Source organism: Oncorhynchus masou, chromosome 27 (genome assembly GCF_036934945.1).
Source record: "Oncorhynchus masou masou isolate Uvic2021 chromosome 27, UVic_Omas_1.1, whole genome shotgun sequence".
Classification (NCBI taxonomy): Eukaryota; Metazoa; Chordata; class Actinopteri; order Salmoniformes; family Salmonidae; genus Oncorhynchus; species Oncorhynchus masou.
In genome coordinates this window covers 21,032,180-21,058,123 of record NC_088238.1, presented here as the reverse complement: position 1 = coordinate 21,058,123, position 25,944 = coordinate 21,032,180, and the positions used below count along the sequence as shown (strand labels likewise).

The following is a 25,944-nucleotide window of genomic DNA, read 5'->3' as shown; positions in this document are numbered from 1 at the left end:
TTGAAAATGGGAACACTTTGCCTTCCCAGCACTAGGGCTTCCCAGCACAGCTATACCATATCAAATCACCTACACTACAATGTTCAACTCATTTACCTGCGCATGGTTCCAGTCTTTTTTGCTCCTTCCCTTTTCAAACTAATCTGACCCGGTGAATGGTGGTGCCCTATAGCAGCATTGCAGAGCTATCTTTAGGTATACTAGCAAACACAGCTGCTTCTGTTAGGATGACATTTCAACTTGATAGAAGTGAAAAGGTTACTTACTTGGAAATCAAGGTTGCAGAATTCTTTCAGGCAAATGGCAGAGTTGGAACATTTTCTTTACTCCATTGATGGTCTAAGAAAGAGAGAACTATTAGCTGGGATATATTACAAGCACAAAAGCGCAAAATTGTCCTCCAAGAAGTACAGTGAGTAGGCGAGCAGTTCGAAATACTTACAAAGTGCCTTTGAATTGCCCAATACATGTACTGCATTGCTTTGTTCCTTTTGAAGTTTCCCAGTAAACAGTGGAACATATTACATTGCTTTGTTGCTTTTGAAGCTTTCCCAGTAAACAGTGGAACATATTACATTGCTTTGTTCCTTTTGAAGCTTTCCCAGTAAACAGTGGAACATATTACATTGCTTTGTTCCTTTTGAAGCTTTCCCAGTAAACAGTGGAACATATTACATTGCTTTGTTCCTTTTGAAGCTTTCCCAGTAAATAGTGGAACATATTACATTGCTTTGTTCCTTTTGAAGCTTTCCCAGTAAACAGTGGAACATATTACATTGCTTTGTTCCTTTTGAAGCTTTCCCAGTAAACAGTGGAACATATTACATTGCTTTGTTCCTTTTGAAGCTTTCCCAGTAAACAGTGGAACATATTACATTGCTTTGTTCCTTTTGAAGCTTTCCCAGTAAACAGTGGAACATATTACATTGCTTTGTTCCCTTTGAAGCTTTCCCAGTAAACAGTGGAACATCACAACTAGCGTTCCTGGGAAGAGCGCATATTATTAAAATAAGGTATACAAGATTGACTTATTTTTAAAAGGGTAATTTTTATATTTTTTGCGTGTGAAGGAAGTGCTGCTATACTGTACATACTTATATACATTACCGAATGTATTGTACAATAATAGATCATGTACCATCACACTATGTGAGAACTACTAAAATCATGTTTTTTCGAACAGAAAAACATTAGACTACAGATAAATTGGGCTTCTGTTAATCCACAGTGTTGCAGTTCAAGGCTCCTCATAGTTCAGCTTGTCAACTTTTCTCTGTGTTTGACTGATTTACTATCGTTACACTGGTAGGTTGGCCTTGCCACCGAGGGCTGAGACAGAAGTGAATTTAACCTCAAGAGACAAGGACTTTTTCATTCTGGTCAATTATCATTTTTCAGTTACCCTCATCTGAATCATATGACAAAGAGGGGGATCAAAATCACAGTCATTTCTCTGTGAATGATGGATCCTCATCTGGCCTTTGCAGAAAGGGCTGCATGCATTTGAATTCATCCGAATCTATCATCTCCCCCACCGGAGTAATAGGTCAATTGTGCTCAAAGCTTAAAAGTTTGTAGAGAAAGAGAATTCTGCCCCTTTCATTTTTCATCACTTGAGTTACCATGTTCAAAATGGGCTACTGGCCTTTGTGAGGCCATTGTCACATAAAACAGTTCTTAACGTCTATCATTTGTAGGTCTCTGCCGATCAAGTACTGTAGCCGATCAAGTCATCATAGCACAGACAGCTTGGAAAATCATTTACACAGCCCCCATCTCAGAAAACAAGATGACTGATCTGAAGTCTTTCCATCGAGCTCTTCTCCCCCCGTGGATCCACCACTTTTCTTCATGTCCAGCCTTTCGCTTGCACTGTCTCATTTCTTAGACCAGTATCAGTTTGTAATGTTTGTTGTTTACCCTATCTTGACTGGATGTTTGCCAATGAACCCCCCCCCCTTTTCTGCTCATCCTAACTTTCTCTCAAAACTCTTACAAAGGAAAATTGGCAGAAGCATTACAGACTAACAGTGAAAGATAGGCTACTCCATCGAAAAACCTCTACTCTAAATGTTAATATGACAAGGTTCCACCATTAGAACCTCACAGCTAATGTAACGGCATTGATATAAATGCCGACACTGTCATGAGAGGAAGCAATTACACTGTGTTCAGATCAGATTTTCTGAATTTATAGATTTTAAAGTGCAACTATTGCTATTAACCAAATATATCAGAAAACAACCCTTAGTTCTTGTCTTTCTAGTCTTTCAGGCGGCTTCCTCAGACGCTCTTAGAACCTCTTGACTTCGGCAGAGTGACTGTGAATAACTTCATTGATGTGTTTGACCATGAAATCGGTCAATGATCTCCATTAGTAAAGATATCAGATTTCCCCCGAGGAGTCTGCTGATGTTGGTTTAGACTCGCAGCAAGAAAGCTCTTCCAACAGGCTCTGATACATTTGAGAAACCAGTCGTGCAGAAACATGCTTTGTCACAATGTACTTCTGTAGATGAGAGACATTCAACGCCGGCATTTCCTGAGGCCCCCTAAAACGTAATGTCTGATTACTGCTCTATGCTCTTTCTTAGTTCACTTGACATGACATACAAGTCCTAGTAGGACCCTAATAAGCATTCGATTTCTCCTGTTGCAGTGTATGTTTTGTTCTACATATAAACTCAAAAAGCAAGACTAGAAATTCACACAGCAGTCATTAGCTCAGAGTAATGTAAAACGTATTTTTAAAAGGTATCAAATATCAATGCACAAATAGAATACCTTCAATCAGTCGGCAATTCACTTTTTATAACTGTTAATAAACCATGAATAAAGTTCAGTATTCTGCTTAGCAACATCTATGCTCTGCATTTGTCGTCATCAATTGGGTCAAGTCGTGCTCTCCAAAACCATATTTAGCACAAACCAATACTCTATACTGTATGTCAACGTGCTAAATGTCAAGCATGTTGACTGGGGATGGAAAGCTCAGAACAATGGAACTACCGGTAGCTGGCACATACATCTACACATGAATGAATGTGGACAAGTTGACATGATGTATAGTGACAAGACATGTGTTTCCTCACTGAAGTGTCACCTGTATGTCTTAGCTTCCTGCCTCTAACCCTACTGGTGAAACCTCAGGCTGTTGGCATAGTAGGTAGTGAAAGGATCACACGTGTGAATTCTCATGGAGATTTCATTCCGTGCCTGCTGTACACACACAAGACTGTCAGGGCATTCAGGAAAGGTGCTGCTAGTACACCCCAAAGCAAGATGCAAACCAGGACAAAGTCCGTTCGAATCAACTGAAGTAGAGCAAACAGCTAGGAGCTGAATAAGTATGTTCAAAAGGAGAATCAGTCATGTTTAGCTAATTTTGGTTCTGTTGAATAACTCACTGGGTTTGCAAGTGGTAATCCTGTTGCCTGCTGTGTGCAAATTGGAAGTTAGATGTGCTCTTTCAGAGCAGGGTACTTCTCTATTCTGAAGAAATGGTGTCGATTAAACAGGGTTGCAGTCAGAAGTGCAGAACTATCCAGGTCAAAGAACGTCCCTTTTCAAGGCATTTCTGACCAGAGGCCACATTAACTCAGAACTGACATCACCAATTAACAGAATCAGATTTGACAGCAAGTTTCCTTCAGGCCGGGTCCCCTGACAAAGTCAGCACATTGACAAACAAAAATAACCTTCATCGGAGTCAGTGCTGTAATGAATGCTTTTGCTGCTAGGCCTTGATTTTTGATTGGCTCTGGGCTCGAGTTTTGATGAGATGCTGTGTCGGGCGCACTGTATTTGCTCCTACCAATCCGCAAACCCAATTAGCTGTGTCTCGAGGGGCATGAGAGTTGGGATTTATGTGCCAAAGTCCGGCAGCCTGGTGCCTCTGGAGATTCTAAGTTGTGGTGTCCATCAGAACACTGGGGAATGCAATTCTGCAGGCGAGGAGAGAGAGAGCAAGAGAACTGAGGGGGGCTAACTGTGCAGCTGAGACCTTGTGTCTTCAAATTGCCAAAGCGCTGCATCATAAGATCTTCTTGCGTCCACATTCCTAATTAATTAATGAGGCTGATTTTGTTCTGTCTTCACGGCTTATTGGTTTGTCCGTCCCTGTTGAAGAACTGTATGAACACTGAGGCCGATCTTCCCCAGTGGAAAGTCCCTTGATCGTATTGCTTACCTGGCTCAATTATAGGATTTGCTCATACATCTCTGTTGAACTTATTCCCCTGTGGCCGTTAATGTTTGAAAAGTAAACTATGTGATCATTGTCTAAGAAATCAGGTACTATTAGTAAAGTCTGTGAGCATCATTTAATGAAGCAGTAACCGTTTTGGACAGCTATTCCTGCCGGGACGGCCCCTCACTGTAATGCAAATGAGTTGAGAGAAAAGTGTTTAATATACAGCATGATTAATTTATGACAGTGCCTGTGAAATATATCGCTGGGCTTTTGAGACTGTGCGCTAATTGGAGGAGTTTTGTTTTTTTAGCAATTTTAAGAGGCTTGTTCTGACAATGTCAATGGGTAGAGCATTAGGACATTCATTAGCATCTTTGAGAGGACTTGATCAAGAATACCTGGTATTGGTGAAAATATGTAACCATTGTCTAAAGTGTCATAATGTTGGGTCCAACACAGCAAAAGTAATAAACAATAAGCAATGTTGAGGGACTGATGGAAGCTGATTAACACACTATGCAGGCGTGTTTAAGGTCAGGAGAGCAGACAATGTTGAGGGACTGATGGAAGCTGATTAACACACTATGCAGGCGTGTTTAAGGTCAGGAGAGCAGACAATGTTGAGTAACTGATGGAAGCTGATTAACACACTATGCAGGCGTGTTTAAGGTCAGGAGAGCAGACAATGTTGAGGGACTGATGGAAGCTGATTAACACACTATGCAGGCGTGTTTAAGGTCAGGAGAGCAGACAATGTTGAGGGACTGATGGAAGCTGATTAACACACTATGCAGGCGTGTTTAAGGTCAGGAGAGCAGACAATGTTGAGGGACTGATGGAAGCTGATTAACACACTATGCAGGCGTGTTTAAGGTCAGGAGAGCAGACAATGTTGAGGGACTGATGGAAGCTGATTAACACACAATGCAGGAGTGTTTAAGGTCAGGACAGCAGACAATGTTGAGGGACTGATGGAAGCTGATTAACACACTATGCAGGCGTGTTTAAGGTCAGGAGAGCAGACAATGTTGAGGGACTGATGGAAGCTGATTAACACACTATGCAGGCGTGTTTAAGGTCAGGAGAGCAGACAATGTTGAGGGACTGATGGAAGCTGATTAACACACTATGCAGGCGTGTTTAAGGTCAGGAGAGCAGACAATGTGAGAAATCCCAGGCTCTGAGGTACCGTGTGAATTCCATCTTCTTTTTGACTGTGCTAATAGCAGCATGCCTGGTCAGGTTATATACAACCTGTCATGTATTCATCTATACTGAGGCTTTTGCATTGGGAGGGGAATGAGAGGTAATGACAGTAAGATGAAGCAGAGATAAGACCTACCTAAGTGATTTCTGTCACGATCACCCTCTCTGCTCCCACCTGTCCTGACATCGCCTCTCAAAGCCTTAGTGTCTGTGATTGCTGTGCATTGGGAATCTGATGCTTGGATCAAGGTTGTATTCCGTGGATTAGCATCCGTCAGCCTGTTTCATTTCCAGTCACACATCACAGGGCTTTGGGCTGGAGATTACTGCAAGGAAATGTTGTCGCCCACTTGTCTGGCATGTGGCACATTTTGTTCCTCCCTTATCTGACACAGTTGAAGTTGTCTCTTTACAAGTGTTAGACAGATTCTACTGCAGGTCAATGACCACAGAGAACCTTCATACATTAATGATTCTTCAACCGCAATTCCCACAACCCACTGTGAGGAAGCTACACAGGATGCAAGTGTGTGTCCTGGATTGTACCTAGCGGTAGGAAAATGAGTCAAGCTACAATTCAAAAGGTGCGGTTCAGAGACAACTTGAACCTGTTGGAAAAACTGCCAAGTAATGTGAACAGGGTAGTATGGTTATAGGTATTCCCTTTAACTATAGCACATTTTCCCTTGAGCTATTCCTATGTGTTATACATCTATTCTATCTGACCTGTGCAAACGGGAGCAGCCAGGAAAGCAAGCAAGAACATTCAGGTGAATGGAACAACCTGCTCAAGGACGATGTAGCTTGGCTTTGTCGTCAAGCTCTGCGTCAAAGGAGAAAGGTAGAGGAAGAGGCTGAAAATACAAAGACAATGAAGTGGAACAAATCCAACAGGCCCATGTTTTATCTCCTTCCTTCCGTCTGCCTTTCCTTCCACTCCCGCTATCTTCCTCCATCTTAATGAGCAGCAGAGCTTTCCATCTACGGAGAGTGCAGGAGCAATACATCACAAGCAGGACACAGAGAGGGGACGGGGAGAGGACAGGAGCGTGGTGACGGCGATGCTGGCAGAACACTATACAGGGCAATTAAGATTGAGTAGACAGCCACGCTGATTCACACAGAAGGAGAGAGAGCGACATCATGGTGGAGAACGACACAGGCGTCCTGTGTTCTCTTTAAAGACGGAGCCTATATTTGGAAGAAGGTATTAATGCTTTATTATATCTATGGTGTGAATTTAAATGATTGTTGTTACTCTATTCAGTTTATAAGGTTAAGATTCCATTTGTGATTGAAGTAGGATAAACTCCACCATACTGATTATGTACGGTGCATTCAGAAAGTATTCAGACCCCTTGACTTTTCCCACATTTTGTTATGTTACAGCCTTATTCTAAAATGTATTAAATTGTTTTTTCCCTCATAAATCTACATACAATACCCAACAAAAACATTTTTTTAGACATTTTTGCAAATGTTTTAAACATAAAAACTGAAATATCACATTTACATAAGTATTGAGAAACTTAGCTCAGTACTTTGTTGAAGCACCTTTGGCGGCGATTACAGCCTTGAGTCTTCTTGGGTATGACGCTACAAGCTTGGCACAACTGTATTTGGGGAGTTTCTCCCATTCTTCTCTGCAGAATTATTAAGCTCTGTCAGGTTGGATGGGGAGCATCGCTGCACAGCTATTTTCAGGTCTCTCCAGAGATTTTAGATCGGACTCAAGTCCGGGGTCTGGCTGGGCCACTCAAGGATGTTCAGAGACTTGAAGAAGACACTGTTGTATTGTCTTGACTGTGGGCTTAGGGTCGTTGTTCTGTTGGATGGTGAACCTTCGCCCCAGTCTGAGGTCCTGAGCGCTCTCAAGCAGGTTTTCATCAAGGATTTCTCTGTACTTTGCACCGTTCATCTTTCCCTCAATCTTGACTAGTCTTCCAGTCCCTGCCACTGAAAAACATCCCCACAACATTATGTTGACACCACCATGCTTCACCGTAGAGATAGTGCCAGGTTTCCTCCAGATGTGTTCTTGGGGACCTTCAATGCTGCAGAAATGTGAAGCTCGACACAATCCTGTCCCTGAGCTCTATGGACAATTCCTTCAACCTCATGGCTTGTTTTTTGCTCTGACATGCACCATCAACTGTGGGACCTTATATAGACAGATGTGTGTGCCTTTCCAAATCATGTCCAATCAATTGAATTTACCACAGGAGGACTACAATCAAGTTGTAGAAACATCTCAAGGATGATCAATAGAAACAGGATGCACCTGAGCTCCATTTCTAATCTCATAGCAAAGGGTCTGAATACTTATGTAAATAAGGTATTTCTGTTTTTAAAAACCTGTTTTCACTTTACCATTATGGGGTATTGTGTGTAGATTGATGAAGAAAAACATTTATTTAACCCATTTTGCGATAAGGCTGTATCGTCATTTTTTGGGGGGGCGGAGTCAAGGACTCTGAATACTTTCCCGAAAGCACTGTGTGTGTGAGAGGACTCCACTTGCACTGTATGACAGTTAAATCATAGTACCTACCAGAAAGTTAACATCTAATAACACATTCTAGGAAAGATTGTCCCCTGAGTACCATGCTGAATCCGGTGTGCAATTCACTGTGCATTCTGAACTAACACTTGACTCATCCAATCACCGTGATGTCCTGGCTGTTCATACTGGCATAAACCCTAAAGTACTCCACGAGTCATGACTTTGGTATTTTGGTGCTGAGAGTAAAACCACTCAGACGCGGCGTTTCAAATGGCCTTAATCTACTAAAGAAAACATTTCATCTTGACCTGAATGCATATCTCTTGCCCTTGTCTCTCCCATAAAGTGGGTAGTGCATTGAGTCCTCCACATCCCACACATTATGAGACTGAACCCTGCACTGTACAACAACTGACTGCACTTGTGCAATAAGGGCTCATTACCCAGAGTCAATTGATGTCCTCAATGTAATACATTCAGAGAGAGAGAGAACGAGATGAACTCTCTTAATGCAGTGAAAAGGCAATGCACAGAATGAGACTAGAGTCGTTATAGATCCTCAAAACCACCATACTAACGATATCATACCAGTATTATCAACATTCAGCAACCAATATAAATAATGTTTTTGTTCACACTTCCATTTCACCAAATCATCACATTCCAAAGTCCTTACATACACTACTATGTGGACACCTGCTTGTCGAACATCTCATTCCAAAATCATGGCCATTAATATGTAGCTGGTCCCCCCCCTTTGCTGTTATAACAGCCTCCATTCTTCTGGGATGGCTTTCCACATTGCTACGGGAAAACCTTCCAAGGCTTTCCCATAGCTGTTGTTGGGCGATTAGGCCTGGCTCGCAGTCAGCGTTCAAATTCATCCTACTGTTGTTCGATGGGGTTAAGGTCAGGGCTCTGCAGGCCAGTTAAGTTCTTCCACACCAATCTCCCCAAAAAAATCTGTATGGATGTCGCTTTGTGCACGGGGGCATTGTCATGTTAAAACAAGAAAGGACCTTCCCCAAACTGTTGCCACAAAGTTGGAAGCACAGAATCATCTAGAATGTATGCTGTAGCTTTAAGATTTCCCTTCACTGGAACTGGGCAGAAATCTGATGAAGTGACTTGTTGGAAAGGTGACGGAGCCACATTGAAAGTCACTGAGCTCTTCAGTAAGGCCATTCTACTGCCAATGTTTGTCTATGGAGATTATTGCTGTGTGCTCGATGTTATACACCTGTCAGAAAAGGGTGTGGCTGAAATAGCCAAATTTGTATATGTACAAATTTGTATATGTAGTGTACTGTAGATTGCTCTATTCATAATCACTGAAGACTTTGTTCATCAGATTGGAGGATGTGCTCCTTCACACCAGGTGTGCTTAATTTCCATAATCAAATTACTTGACCAAATTGTTTCCATTAATTCCCTAATTCCATGTTGCTCCAAGTTTGTTCCCAGCATCTGTAAAATATCCAGACACCTGTTCCTCTCCCTGTACCCGTGAGACAGCTGGCTCTGGACCTTCACTGTAGAACAGGGCGTAATGGAACCAAGCTTTATAGAGGAGGCCTCAGCGCAGGGCAGGGCCAATGGGTTATTTCTGCAACGTGATACGACTACTGAGCCACAAACACCGAGAGAGTGGAGAGGCGGTGCGGCACCGTGTGAAAACCACAATGAGCCAGCGGCAGGCCCACTCATTGCCATGCATAGTATGGATGGCTGTGGACGACAGGAGAGTCCCCCAGCAGTATAAAAAAGGAAACAGGATATATTGTCATTCTCTACGGGAGCGTATAACCTGGGAGATACGCTCAGATGATGACAGTGGCCATGTAGAGCGTCACATTACCAAGTGTAATAAGTTTCATGACCGTAGCCTCAGCCAAGCACAACACTGTAGTGATTCTGTTTTCCCGGATACCTCGGTCTTCTCCAATGAGGCTGAACCCAGCACTACATCTTGCTTCCTTGCCACAGCAGGATTTAGTTATCTTTCGATTCAAAAACAAATATTTGTATATTTGCCCGTCATTAGCACTGCCGGGAAGAATACTGCAAATATAGTGACAAGCTGATGGGAAGTGTCTGTTTTTAGAGTGTTAGCCCATCAAGGTGTACCAGTGACAGTTACCATTGTGCACATTCTTTCCGTGCCATTACCCCCTCCCAAACATGGTGCCTGTCCCGGCAGTTGTCACCTACGGCATTCCGCAGAGTGATGACCTGACTGCCAGATGTTGGCATAATATGTCTGCCTGTCGATAATGAGCTATTTCAGGGGTGCCGCTACTGTCCTTGTATCCCAGTGGAAAACATGGCACATCCGTCTGCCAACAATGACACCTGGGACACTTTCCAAAACAAGATTTCACTGGAGCTAATAACTCTTACTTTCTGCCGTGTCAGAAGTCTTGCTGTGTATAAAGTCTAATTTGACTTAATTATCCCTGTTCATACAGGAGGTCTGCATTCTTTCAGTGCATAAACAATGGTTGTCCAAACTCCAAAAACATGGTATCTAGTTTAGATTTTATATGATCGCAAGATTACTGAAAATGCACCGAACTTCACCAATACACAAAGACTGCTAATTACCGTTCATCTAACACAGGAAACATATGTCCAGTGTTTTTCAGTCGAAGGTCAATTATGAACGCAGTAATGTGTAGTGAAAGGCATTATTGGTAGCATTTGGGTAAGCAGCGTGATCGTGTTTGTCAAGTGGCGGCAGCCACGCGGGGACACTCAATTTGACAGGAGGAAATTGACTCGTCTGCTTGAGAACTTCGTTTTTTTTGTCATTAGAATTTGGGCTGTGTGTATCTTTGTTTTCCATAGCAATATTATATTTCTCTTGCTCTTCATCTGACAAAACAACTTTGCATATTCATACTGTCATACTGTGGTATTTGCATAACTGGGCAAGGAAGGACTACATTTTTTAGATAAACTTCGTAGAGCACAACAGTTAGTCCTTTAGTTGGCTAATGCTTCATCTTCAGGAATGACCTATGAGTTAAACCTTTGCATTACATTGTCCAAGGTCTATTTTGTGGCATTTGCTAAGTTGTTCCTGTGTAAAGAGCTCCTACTCTAGTGCTGTAAATCAGCACAGCCCTATTGGTGGTGTGGTCTGACAGGACGCTAGAGGTCGTACATGACACTGTCATTTTTCACAGATGGCGTTGGAGACTGCTGTAGAAAACTAGCCAGCATATGAATAAGCACATATATGTGCATTCTCAGAGAGCTGTGCAGACAGGTGAGAGGAATAGGGGACACTTTAAACTAACAGACCTTGTATTTGGAAAGTATGATTTGTGGTACATCAGGATGAATGTAATTTCTAGGAAGTGGCATGTAAAGGTCAGGTTGTGGGCTCTTCGTCTTCTAAGGAGGAGAGGGCGTTCATCTAAAGCAGCGGTGTCAACCTCAACCCATGGAGAGCCTAGTGTCTGCTGTTTTTTATTCTTTCCTTTCAATGAAGACCTAGACAACCAGGTGAGGGGAGTTCCTTACTAATAGGTGACCTTAATTCATAAATCAAGTACAAGGGAGGAGCGAAAACCCGCAGACACTCGGCCCTCTGTGGAATGAGTTTGACATGATCTAAAGCAATGGAAGCAATGGAGGGAGAGCAGAGGTGTTTTTATGATTCGTTTAACCCTCACAGTGGGGACCGACCCAAGTCGATGAGGAGGTGTCACATACTATCTGGGAGGATCAAGGTTACTCTGCTCTTCATGCACAACACACACACATGCGCACACACACTCACAGACACACACACACACTCACAGACACACACACACACATGCGCGCACACACACACACACACATACACACACAGACACACAGACAAACACACTTCCATCTTCTACACACGTACAGTGCCACATGGCCCGTCAGTGATCTCTGGAGAGGACAGCAGGCAGTGTTTGCACACCCCAGAGTGTTTTTCCATTGCGCTGAATGTCATTTACTGCTTGTCAACTCTCCATTAACCCCTCGCGCTTTGTGTCCACTCTGCCACTTCAGTGGCGCCTGTGAACTGTATGCTTTGTCACACCTGCTCAGACATTTCAATGCTGAGGAAATATGGCGTCGGAGGGGATGGCTGCCGTTTTACGGGCTCCTAATCCTTATTTTTTCGTATTGTTTGTCACTCATTTTGTACATAATGTTGCTGATAATGTTGCCGTCTCTTATGACCGAAAAGAGCTTCTGAACATCAGAACAGCGATTACTCACCTCAAACTGGATGAAGATGTTTTTATTTTAAGATTCCGAAGCAAAGGATATACTGCTTTGTCAAGACAAGGCCCAAATCTCAGTCATCAGCTGAAGAAAAGATGGAGGAAAAGGGGGAGGAGGGCAGGGTATATTGTAAGTATTTGCGATTGCACGTTGGCCAATAATACGGAGGGAAGTGGTGGTTTACCTACTCATCAGCAAATTCCTACAAGGCACCTCGCCCTCCTTCCCCTTTTCCTCCAGCCAACGTGCAATCATTGGAAAACAAACTGGATGATCTACAACTGTCCTACCAATGGGACATTAAAAACTGTAATATCTTATGTTTCACCGAGACATGGCTGAACGACGCCACAGATAATATAGAGCTGGCTGTCTTCTCTGTGCATCGGCAGGACAGAGCAGCTATGTCTGGTAAGACAAGGGGTGGGGGTGTGTGTGTGTATTTGTCGATAACTGCTGGTACACAATGTTTATTTTTTAAGAAGTCTCGAGGTATTGCTCGTCTGAGATAGAATACCTCATGATAAGCTGTAGACCACACTATCTAAGAAGAGAGTTCTCATCTATATTATTCATAGCCGTCTATTTACCACCACAAACCGATGCTGGTACTAAGACCACACTCAACGAGCTGTATAAGGCCATAAGGCCATAAGCAAACAAGAAAATGCTCATCCAGAAGCGGTGCTCCTAGTGGTCGGGGACTTTAATGCAGACAAAATTAAATATGTTTTGCCTCATTTCTACCAGCATATCACATGTGCAACCAGAGGGGGAAAAAACTCTAGACCACCTTTACTGCACACACCGAGACACATACAGAGCTCTCCTTCACCCTCCATTTGGCAAATCTGGCCATAATGTTATCCTCCTTATTATGGCTTACAAGCAAAAACTAAAGCAAGATGTACCAGTGACTCGCTCAATACGGAAATGGTCAGATCACGAGGATGCTACGCTACAGGACTGTTTTGATAGCACAGACTGGAAAATGTTCCAGAATTCATCCAGTGGCATTGAAGAGTATACCATCACAGTCACCAGCTTCATCAATAAGTGCATCGAAGACGCCATCCCCACAGTGACTGTATTTCCCAACCAGAAGCCATGGATTACAGGCAATATCCGCATTGAGCTAAAGACTACAGCTGCCGCTTTCAAGAAGAGGGACACTAATCCACTATGCCTCAGATGAACCATCAAAAAGCCAAAGCATCAATACAGGACTAAGATTGAATCCTACTATACCAGCTCTGACGCTCGTCGGATGTGGCAGGGCTTGACAAATATTACGGACTACAAAGGGAAACAGCCAAGAGCTGCCCAGTGAGGCGAGCCTACCAGATAAGCTAAATGTCTTTTATGCTCACTTATAGGCAAGCAACACTGAAGCAAGCATGAGAACACCAGCTGTTCCGGGTGACTGTGTGATCACGCTCAACGTGGCCGATGTGAGCAAGACCTTAAAACAGGTCAACATTCACAAAGCCGCAGGGCCAGACGGATTACCAGGACATGTATTCAAAGCATACACGGACCAACTGGCAAGTATCTTCACTGACATTTCCAACCTCTCCCTGACCGAGTCTGTAATACCTACATGTTTCAAACAGACCACTATTGTCCCTGTGCCCAAGAAAGCGAAGGTAACCTGCTTAAATTAATACCGCCTTGTAGCACTCACGTCGGTAGCCATGAAGTGCTTTGAAAGGCTGGTCATGGCTCACATCAACATCATGCCGGAAACCCACTCCAATTCACATACTACCCCAACAGATCCACAGATGACGCAATCTCAATCACACTCCACACTGCCCTTTCCCACCTGGACAAAAGGAACAACTATGTGAGAATGCTGTTCATTGACTACAGCTCAGCGTTCAACACCTTAGTGCCCACAAAGCTCATCACTGAGCTAAGGACCCTGGGACTAAACACCTCCCTCTGCAACTGGATCCTGGATTTCCTGACAGGCTGCCCCCAGGTGGTAAGGGTAGGCAACAACACATCTGCCATGCTGATACTCAACAGTGAGGACCCTCAAGGGTGCATGCTTAGTCCCCTCCTGCACTCCCTGTTCACCTATGACTGTGTGGCCAAGCACGACTCCAACACCATCATTAAGTTTGCTGACGACACAACAGTGGTAGACCTGATCACCGACAACGATGACACAGCCTATAGGGAGGAGGTCAGAGATCTGGCAGTGTGGTGCCAGGACAACAACCTCTCCCTCAATGTGAGCAAGACAAAGGAGCAGATTGTGGATTATATGAAAAGGAGGGCCGGACAGGCCCCCATTAACATCGACGGGGCTGAAATGGAGCTGGTCGAGAGTTTCAAGTTCATTGGTATCCACATCAACAATGAACTATCATGGTCCAACACACCACGACAGTTGTAAATAGGGCACGACAATACCTTTCCCCCTCAGGAGACTGAAAAGATTTGGCATGGGTCCCCAGATCCTCAAAAAGACACTAGAGAGGGTAATGCGTATTGGGCTTCCTGACATAAAGAACTGGGCTTCCTGACATAAAGAACTTATACACTAGGCGGTGTCAGAGGAAGTTATCAAAAATTGTCAAAGACTCCAGTCACCCAAGTCATAGACTGTTCTCTCTGCTACCGCACGGCAAGTGGTACCGGAGCGCCAAGTCTAGGACCAAAAGGCTCCTTCTACCCCAAAGCCATAAGACTGCTGAATAATTCATTAAATGGCCACCCGGACTATATACATTGACCCTTTGTTTTTACACTGCTGCTACTCGCTGTTTATTATCTGTGCATAGTCACATTACAAATTACCTCAAATAACCTGTACCCCCTCACATTGATTCAGTACCGGTACCCCCTGTATATAGCCTTGTTATTGTTATGTAATTTTCTTGTGTTACTTTGAGATTTTATTTTCACTTTAGTTTATTTAGTCAATCTTTTCTTATCTGATGACTGCCTGTCTGCCTCCCAAGCTGTTTGCAATATCAGGGAGACATCTTTCCATGGGAGGTATATAAAGGTCAAACCATCCCATGAGAAGTGGATCGCGCTCTGGGTTCAAATGTATAGGTTTCTCCAGGCTGCTGTCAAGGGAAAGGTCCTGTGGCTCACATTATGATCCCACTGGGTTTGATGCTCCAAGGAAATGAACGCAAACCGTATTGAATAAACTACATACAGTATGCATAATCCAGTGACTGAAGATTACAGTCTTCATGAACGCATTCATCACCATATAGCCTTATGAGAGTAGATCGTGGAAATTGCCTTTTACATTTTTTGATGACATTTTCTAAGATGGCATCCACCAACTCTACAAGATCACAACCATTAAACTTCCAATGACTAACACCACAATGCTCCAATAGCCTATAGGAATCACAAATATAACATACTGGCAGCTTATTGATGTGTGGGTGTATACAATACCATTTCCCATTTTGCATGCACTTAACACACACTTGTGATGAAACGAGCCAATATTTACCTAACCGGGTTGTCAACCTCACAGTGGCAGTTGAAAATCCACAGGAGCTCAGCTGAGATGAAAGATCAACATTTCATCTGTAAACAATTCCAAAACACTTTCATTCAAATGGGTTTGTACAGACAATAGGGCATGGACACAACGCCTAGTACAGTCTCAATGCCGTTCTGACTGATTTTCACATAATAAAATTTTTAGGTGTGTGTGTACACATTGGTGACTTGAGCAACATGTAGTCTGTGTCACGCTCTGAACTTTAATATCTCTGTTTTCTTTATATTTTGTTTGGGTCAGAGTGTGACGAGGGTGGGTATGCTAGTTTTGTATTGTCTAGGGTTTCTGTATGTCTGGGGGTTTTGTATGTCTAGGGGTTTTGTAGGTCTAGGTATTTACATGTCTATGGTGGCCTGATATGGTTCCCAATCAGAGGCAGCTGTTTATCGTTGTCTCTGATTGGGGATTATGTTTAGGTGGCCATTTTCCCTTTTGTGTTTGTGGGTTCTTGTTCTATGTTTAGTTGCCAGTCTGCACTATTCATATTAGCGTCACGTTTTGTTAGTTTGTTCAGTGTTCATTCTTTTAATAAATTAGAATGTACGCATACCACACTGCACCTTTTTCTCCTTCGTCCGACAGACGTGACAGTCTGATTCTGACATTCCACTAAAAGACAACTTTGATCCTAAGACAACCTCTTTAGATAGAACTGCAGACATTCAATATAAGCATTTATTTCCCCACTACTAACTGCACTGGAATCAGCCTGCCCTTAAGCTCAGCAGCATTAGTAACTAACCTGATATGTTCTTCCTGGAACAGACCCATGTAATACCATTGAGAGGAGTGTTGAACGTTATTGATCGTGGGGGGGGGCGTGGTAGTGGGTGTGACCAATGGTGATGTCTCTGACCCAACATTTTTGAGGCCGTCCTCTTGGCTGCAGAGATTTCTTTTTAAGCTTATTTCCAGCAATCCTATACAATTTGTCACGGCTTCTGTCATGTTCTTATACTATCTGAGTGACTCAAACATTATAACAAAATTAATGGGGTTCTCCCCGACTTTAATTTAGGAGATTGTTAGTTCTCATTATCTGTTTTTCTACATACTTTATGTCTGATTTTAGTCATTCAAGTCTACACGTGAAAACGTTTTACTATCCCGAAAACAATGTTCTGCTGTGTTGCAGCGGGGAAGGCGTGTGTATTCCAGGCATGCCTCGCCACAAACAGCTCAGTAAACAAAGGCCTTAACCCTGTGTATTCCCATGGAGAGCAGGCAATAAAAACGCATCTAATCATCTGAAACAGGGGGTAACTGCCCTGGGCTTTACCTTGAATCAGTGCTCGGAGATGGGAATGAGAATCTTGTACCCTGGGGAGTCAGCGTAATGCATCACTTTAAGTGCAGCTAAATAACCCGTTCCCCCGTAATCACATTCCCTTGCATGTTTTATACAGAATCAAGATTAAATTATGCTTGTGTGTCTCCCAGGACATTGTTGAAGTCAGAATATTGCTTGTGAATCTAACAAATATGACCTGGAAAGTATACCTAAAAAATACATTTTGGTCAAAACTATCAGTTTGATTTATTAAATTTCGGGAAAACTTTTCTTTACGTTTTGCATACTGGTGATCTGACATGTCCGGGGTTAGACAGTACAGAGAAAATGGATACCCACATGAATGCAGAAAAAGGGAGAAGTTGGCCCTCCCTGCCTGTTAGCGTATGCGCTACTGGTGTTTGAAGTCAGGTGCAGGAGAGCAGAGAGTTGTGAGCAGGCGCACTCTTTATTGGGCAGAAGCACAACGAACGGACACAACAGCGTCAAACCTCCCGCCAACATGCAAAAGAGAACTGCGCTAAATACAGTCACAAAAACAAACGTAATAATCCAACCTCCTATAGGTTACACAAGAATACCCAGGGAGGAAATAACCAGCCTGGCGCAACACACTGAACATGTAACAAAACAAATAACTCCACACAAGGACATGGGGGGGAACAGAGGAATATATATATATATATATATATATACACAATGTAATTAGGGAAAGATAACCAGGTGTGCGGGGAACAAGACAAAACAAATGGAACAATGAAAAATGGAGCGGCGATGGCTAGAAGGCCGGTGACGTCGACCGCCGAACACTGCCTCCCACAGAGCACAGGCAATTTTCAGCTCTAGTGATCCAGCTCCAGGACCAGCTAAGTCCAAATGTGGAACAATACTCAACTTATTTATTCACACATCCACCCCACAGCAGCAACTTACTCTCCTTGGCATTTCTTTTTTAAACTTACTGAACATGGGGAAATGGGGACAGTGGAAATCAATGACATGGGAGATGGGACTACACCACAAATCACAGGAAGGCAATACAAATATAGAAATATTCATAAGATAATCTAACATTAAAAAATAGGTTTTAGCCAAGGAGGAAACAGTGTACATGACAAGAAATAATAAAGGAAATAAACAAAATCTTTAGGAGCCTGAGATGTGTGCTTTTGTGTATGAATGCAGTCTATGGTGTAGATCACCCAGGTGCATTGGATCTCAGTGATGACTGATGACTGATGAGAGGCAACCTCAATGATTGATGGCCATGCTTGAGCCTCCAGGCCTCGCCTCAGGCGGTTTGAACTGCACACAGGCACAGCGGGGCCGCTGTACAGCTGGAAGCCTACACCTGTAAGTCAACGACTGCAGGGGAGATACCATTATTCACCTCACAGGCTGTAATGGCACCATTATCTCCCTGTCACGTTTTGTGTCTCGGCACCAATCACTGGGGGATATAGAATGAGTTCAGAAATGATTGACACCTTTTGATAAAGATGAGCAATAAAGACTGTATAAAATAAAGAATTCAAATAATGAGCTACATTGTATTGCTGAAAACAATGGAGAAATTAATCGTGAATACTGATGAGTGAGAAAGTTACACACGGTCGAAGATCATACCCCCAAGTCATACTAACCTCCCCTGTTATTGGTAATGGTGAGATGTGAGCATGTGTCGTGACTCGGGGGTTGGATGTAACTCTCACTCCTGCTGAGCTACAGCTAATTCTGGGTCGGAGGGAACAGGAGGCCATAAAGGCGGGAATTCATCGTGAAAATCTGAAAAACAGGAAGGAGAGGGCCGAGCATCTCTGCTCGCGGTCAGCCAGGGATTGCAGCATCAGCAGGCTTACTTCCATCGTCAGCACCTTCACCTTCACCCAAAAGTGGAGCCCGGGGAATTACCAGAACGGAGGCGATGTGCAGTGAAACGTGAACTTCCACTAACCCCCTTTTTTGACGTCATTCTGGAAGAAGATGATAACAACGGGGACTGGGGGTTTGGGGAGGGGCAGGATCGGGTTGGATACCCTAGGGTTGGCTAGGGTATCCATAGGACAAGTAGACTGATTGTAAAGGGCTTTGCTTAAATAAAAACAGGTAGTGGATTTCCACTTGCTAGAGTGACCAAAATAAAACAGACGGCTTCCTCTCTTTGTTACCATGTGGGTCCATGCATGGGGTGTGTATAGCAATGTCTTAGGATGTTAGGCTAAGGCATGACACGGTGACTATACCATTTAGTCTCGTCGGACTCAGGCATGACACGGTGACTATACCATTTAGTCTCGTCGGACTAAGACATGACACGGTGACTATACCATTCAATGTCGTGGGACACTAGGTCCCATTAAGGTGAGTAACTCCAGGTCCACAGGTGAAGGGTATGTGACGCACACCCGAAGGTGTAAAACTAAATATTTATTTAATAATAACAGTTGCCAAGCGTAGAAAGTATACCATCACTCTAGTTCCCCTGGTCTTATAATTCACCTGGTCGTATAGTTTCCCTGGTTTTATAGTTCCCCTGGTCTTACAGTTCCTCTGGTCTTATAGTTCCCCTAGTCTTATTGTTTCCCTGGTCGTATAGTTTCCCTGGTTTTATAGTTCCCATGGTCTTACAGTTCCCCTGGTCTTATAGTTCCCCTGGTCATATAGTTTCTCTGGTCGTATAGTTTCTCTGGTCGTATAGTTTCTCTGGTCTTATAGTTTCTCTGGTCGTATAGTTTCTCTGGTCTTATAGTTCCCCTGGTCGTATAGTTTCCCTTGTCGTATAGTTTCCCTGGTCGTATAGTTTCCCTGGTCTTATAGTTCCCCTGGTCTTATAGTTTCCCTGGTCTTATAGCTCCCCTGGTCATATAGTTTCCCTGGTCAGTTCCCTTGATCGTATATTTTCCCTGGTCTTATAGTTTCCCTGGTCAGTTCCCCTGATCATATAGTTCCCCTGGTCTTATAGTTTCCCTGGTCTTATAGTTTCCCTGGTCTTATAGTTCCCCTGGTCATATAGTTTCCCTGGTCTTATAGTTTCCCTGGTCTTATAGTTCCCCTGGTCGTATAGTTTCCCTGGTCTTATAGTTCCCCTGGTCTTATAGTTCCCCTTGTCGTATAGTTTCCCTGGTCTTATAGTTCCCCTGGTCATATAGTTCCCCTGGTCATATAGTTCCCCTGGTCTTATAGTTCCCCTGGTCTTATAGTTCCCCTGGTCTTATAGTTCCCCTGGTCGTATAGTTTCCCTGGTCGTATAGTTCCCCTGGTCTTATAGTTCCCCTGGTTATATAGTTCCCCTGGTCATATAGTTCCCCTGGTCTTATAGTTCCCCTGGTCTTATAGTTTCCCTGGTCGTATAGTTTCCCTGGTCTTATAGTTTCCCTGGTCTTATAGTTCCTCTGGTCTTATAGTTTCCCTGGTCTTATAGTTTCCCTGGTCTTATAGTTTCCCTGGCCTTATAGTCCTGGGAGAGCCTGATGAACTCCGTGTCGCCCTACCCCTGAGCTGGACACCCCACTGAGTGGTTTTTAATAAAAAGGTTTCTTCCACTCTAGCTGTCGGCTGCCAAGCTCTACGCCGCTGGTATCAGTGGGTTGCTGGGATCGGGACTGGGCTGGAAGGTCAATGCCCGTGGGTAATAGGCTTGAAGCAGGGATAACCTAGGCCAGCTCATTAAGCTCAAGGGGGAGGCGTGAGTTGGGCAAGACACAAGTCTTGGGGGTATGATCTCTGACCCTCTGTAACTTTCTCAATCATCATTATTCACAGGATTATCCGTAATCATGGTATTCTTATTTACAATAAAAGTGACTCCAAAATGACACAATACATTATTTACCATTAATTTCTATTGGGCACAAAATAATCTGAAACACAACCTAATCAAACTGCAAAGGCATCCAACAAGTATGTAGTCACAAGCTTGATGTAGTCATTACGTGCTATGAACATGGTGTAATGGTTTTCCTCCTCTTCTGAGGAGGAGTAGGAAAGATCGGACCAATGCACAGCGTGGGAAGTGTCCATATTTTAATGAAATATAACCGAAACCTGAATACAAAAGAACAAGAGAAATAAATGAAAACCGAAACAGTTCTGTATGGTAAAACCCAGACACAGAAAACAACTACCCACAACCCTTAGTGGGAAAACAGGCTGCCTAAGTATGGTTCTCAATCAGAGACAACGATCGACAGCTGCCTATGATTTGGAACCATACCAGGGCAAACACAGAAATACAAAACCTAGAATACACAACATAGAATGCCCACCCCAACAAACTTGTTGAACACCATCTAGGTCACATTTAATTTGGATAGCCCGGATACTTTACAAATGGCCATACTACCAACAAATTATCTGTTGATAAGCAACTGCTTGCTAGGGTTAGGGTTAAGGTTAGGTTTAAAATAAGGGCTAAGGTAAGGCTTAAGTTTAGGGTTAGGATAAGGGTTACGGTTACGGTTAGTGTTAGGACTAGGGTTAGGATTAGTAGATAGTTAGTTGAAATGTTACTGATAGTCCGTAGAGCATCTACAAATAAGGTGTTATCCATTTAGTCAAATGAGTAACCAGACTGCAGCCCCGGATCGGGGATCAGGCATCTGTGTCCCATCCTCTCAAGGGAAATGTCAAATACTGACTGGCTGGGCTTCGTAGAGTGTGAATGCATTGTCTTCGGCAGGGTGATGTCACCATGACAAGGTGAGGAGACATTTAGAAGAAGACTTTCTCTAGAGGCCCTTAAGCCTCATTTATGTGCCATGGTAATACAGAGAGGGGATTTGTGACTGTCTCTGTTTGGTTCCGGAAGGGCAAAGCTTTGGCTGTTATGGCAGAGATTTCAGGTGTAGGACGAGGCTTAAGTTAGCTGGAGGTGGACAAAGATGTGCCGAGGGATATACTCACTCCCCCATCCTCAGTCTATCCTCACTGAATCATCCACTTCCTTTCTCTAATCCACTTCTCTCTAGTGAGCCACAAGTGTGTCCTGTTTGTATTGTTGATGTTTTAACATATAAATTGGTGGACTTAAACATTTGATGGGGATTAGTCCAGCTTAGCTCTGTGCCTAATGCAATGATTAGGGATTTCTGTCAGAGCAGATAAGTAAATTACTGTATCGCTAGTTATTCAGAGGCTGTGTTCAACTGTTAAAGGGGCATAAGCCTAAAAGCAGGACCTAAGATAGGAATTGTTCAGTGTCAGATAATGAGCTGTCAGCCAATACCTCCTCATTAAGCCCCATTCACATCAACCAATTGTGCATTGTGACAGTCAAACAGGTCACTGAACCATCCAGCATCACAAAACAACAACTCAAAGTGACAAATTACTCAGAGACAATCTGAGTAACTCAGTCAGATGCTGTACACCAAATGAGATCGCCCTGCCATCGGCTGAACCATTATTAAACTGTCAGAGATGTAGCAAACGTGCAGAGCCTACCTCTGAGAGCATGTTCCCTCCAAACACTTTACCGTGAGACTGGTAGCTTCGTCTGATGCACCCCATCTGGATATAATACTACCAGCTCTTACCTGCCTGAAACACATCTGGATATAATACTACCAGCTCTTACCTGCCTGAAACACATCTGGATATAATACTACCAGCTCTTACCTGCCTGAAACACATCTGGATATAATACTACCAGCTCTTACCTGCCTGAAACACATCTGGATATAATACTACCAGCTCTTACCTGCCTGAAACACATCTGGATATAATACTACCAGCTCTTACCTGCCTGAAACACATCTGGATATAATACTACCAGCTCTTACCTGCCTGAAACACATCTGGATATAATACTACCAGCTCTTACCTGCCTGAAACACATCTGGATATAATACTACCAGCTCTTACCTGCCTGAAACACACGTAGCTTATCAGGTACAGGGTGAAAACATCAAGTGAAATGGTGGAAGGAACAGCATAGTGAGAGAGTGCATTGCTACTGTAGATGTGGGGAGCTCCTGCTAGGTCTGCATGGCCCTGTTAGGCCTACACTGAATCATCGCCTACCAGTAATGGATGTTGTTGCATGTAAGATAACCTAACACAAGAGACAAATGTATTGGTCTGTCAATTCCATTGCTTTTTGTAAACAATAGGAGGAAATACATCTCATTTGCGGTGTTTTCTTTTGTTGAGACAAAAAGGGTCTCTCTTGTAACTGTTGTCAGTATGTGGCTTCCTCTTCAACTTCTGGTTGTCTCGTTGTCCTGTTGAAAGTATCTCCTCCCATGTAGGCTACAATAGTTTTTGTTTACCAGGCCTGTTTTCAACAGCAGTATACCACCAGCAAGTTGTCGAATGTCTTGTTTTAACTCGACAATCTCATTAGTCCTCCTCGTTGTTTGTAAACAACTTTGTTTTCATAGCACATCTCCGCTAAATCACCTTGTCGCACACATTCATTATTATTAAATAAAGATACATGTTAATGATGTAATATGTGTGGAAGTAGCCCTAGTTTTCAGTAGTTTCTCTAAATTCGAATTTAGTGGATGCATGTAGCCTACTTAATTATCTAATCCATTGTTTTCCTCTGTTTCCCTCCATAGGTGCAAAGGCGATTCAAAGCCTGAACTCCAACTGAATAGAAGAACATCCCCAAGACCAGATGCAATGGAGATGTTCAATTTCACCAACTTCACCTACTGGAATGCCTCAGAAGGCACTGACGCAGGGCCTGTCATTGAACCAGAAAGCCCATACAAGACTGTGGAGGTGGTGTTCATCGTATTGGTGGCTGGGTCCCTCAGCCTGGTCACCGTTATTGGAAATATCCTGGTCATGCTTTCCATTAAGGTCAATAGGAACCTACAGACTGTCAACAACTACTTTTTATTCAGCCTTGCATGTGCTGACCTAATCATCGGGCTGTGTTCCATGAACTTGTATACAGTATACATAGTGATTGGCTACTGGCCCTTAGGGCCTGTGGTGTGTGATCTGTGGCTCGCCTTGGACTATGTAGTGAGTAACGCATCTGTCATGAACCTACTCATCATCAGTTTTGACAGATACTTCTGTGTCACAAAGCCCCTCAGCTACCCTGTCAAAAGGACCACCAAGATGGCAGGGATGATGATTGCTGCTGCCTGGGTCCTGTCCTTCATTCTGTGGGCCCCAGCCATCCTTTTCTGGCAGTTCATCGTGGGCGGGCGGACAGTGCCTGAGAGGGAGTGTTACATTCAGTTCTTCTCTAATGCAGCAGTCACCTTCGGCACGGCCATCGCAGCCTTCTACCTGCCCGTTATCATCATGGTCATTCTCTACATACAGATCTCTATAGCCAGTAAAAGCCGGGTAAAGAAGGAGACCAGGAAGCCGTCAGGGCCCAACCCAGAGGCCCTGTCCCACGAGCAGGCAAGGTGCAGTAATTCTGCCAAGCCCATCAACAACAACGTGACAGCAGAGGACACAGAGCAGGGCAGGACCGAAGCCATAGATGACGTGGCCAACCAGCACGACGGTAAACTGCAGAATGGAAAGGGCCCGTCCACCACGGGTGGAGAGGGGGAGATGGAGGGCATGGACAGGGGTAGGGAGACCTGTGCCCACGGAGAGGAGAAAGAGAGCTCCAACGACTCGACATCTGGCAGTGCAGCGGCGTCCAACCACAAAGAAGAAGAAACGGTGCCATCCAGAGCAAACTGCAACACCGAGCTCGTTCAGCAGCCAACCCGCCACCGGGCCAAGGCAGGCGGCTCCAAACTCACCTGCATCAAGATTAAGACCAAGTCTCCCAAGGGGGACTGCTACACGCCCTCCAACACCACTGTGGAGATCGTCCCCGCCACGGAGAAGCAGAACCATGTGGCGCGGAAAATCGTAAAGATGACCAAGCAGCCGCCCAAGAAGAAGAAAGCGCCACCGTCTCGGGAGAAGAAGGTGACCCGTACCATCATGGCCATCCTGGTGGCCTTTGTGGCCACCTGGACCCCTTACAATGTCATGGTGCTCATCAACACCTTCTGCTCCAGCTGCATCCCCAGCACAGTCTGGACTATCGGCTACTGGCTGTGCTACATCAACAGCACCATCAACCCTGCCTGCTATGCCCTCTGCAATGTCACTTTCAAAAAGACATTCAAACATCTCCTCCTCTGCCAATACAAAAACATTAGGTCAGCTAGATGAATATGGATGTGAGTGTGCGAGTGTGGATGTGAGGATGTGAGCGTGTGTGTGTGTGTGTGTGTGTGTGTGTGTGTGTGTGTGTGTGTGTGTGTGTGTGTGTGTGTGTGTGTGTGTGTGTGTGTGTGTGTGTGTGTGTGTGTGTGTGTGTGTGTGTGTGTGTGTGAGAGAGAGAGAGAGAGAGAGAGAGAGAGAGAGGTTTGTGATGTGGTCCCTTTCCTTGTTTTTACTCTACGGCTCATAAGAGAACAGGTCCTGCAGGTCCTGCAGCCATGTTGGGTTTGGCTCTGATGAATGAGATTTGTGATGCAACTGTTGAGACATAAGACTTACAAAGAAGCACACAGCCAGGAGAACAAATAGGCCGAACATGAAAAGGACAGTTGGATAGAGAGCTCTGCACTGCACAAGACGAATTCTAAGGGAAAATAGGGCTGACTGAATTCACGTACTTCCCGCTTGAAATTCAGTGTAAAAAAAAGAAACCTGTATATATCAATGTATACGCAAAATCTAAGTGTGCGTGTGTGTGTGCGTGTGTGTGTGTGCGTGTGTGTGTGTGCGTGCGTGCGTGTGTGTGTGTGTGTGTGTGTCTGAGCGTGACAGAATGATCCACACAGTTTCCGTGGAGATGTCCGCCAGTAAAGACAGCACAAGGACATACAGAACATACTACAAACTGTTATCTGTATGCCGGTGGCACTCTGTGTTGGCGGCACACAAAGCAGAGCAGCTTGTCTAAACTGCCTCTCTGACATGTTCATATACGACTGAGTAACATGGCTGGGAGACCTCCTATCTCC

The 25,944-nt window shown here is 44.0% G+C and overlaps 1 protein-coding gene across 2 annotated transcripts in view; it reads left to right on the top strand.

Moving 5' to 3' along the window:
• LOC135515777 (muscarinic acetylcholine receptor M2-like) overlaps nucleotides 1-25,944 on the top strand; it is a 91,364-nt gene that overhangs the window by 64,954 nt on the left and 466 nt on the right. The window contains exons 1-2 of one of the 2 annotated variants that reach the window (XM_064939506.1): nucleotides 6,540-6,605; nucleotides 23,563-25,944. The exon at nucleotides 23,563-25,944 is cut by the window's right edge and continues 466 nt beyond it. In XM_064939506.1, coding sequence (XP_064795578.1) covers nucleotides 23,627-25,144 — 1,518 coding nt within the window. In that variant the 5' untranslated portion in view covers nucleotides 6,540-6,605; nucleotides 23,563-23,626 and the 3' untranslated portion in view covers nucleotides 25,145-25,944. Of the gene's footprint in view, nucleotides 1-6,539; nucleotides 6,606-23,562 lie in introns of those variants that run through there. The other variant, XM_064939505.1, reaches the window with a different exon arrangement.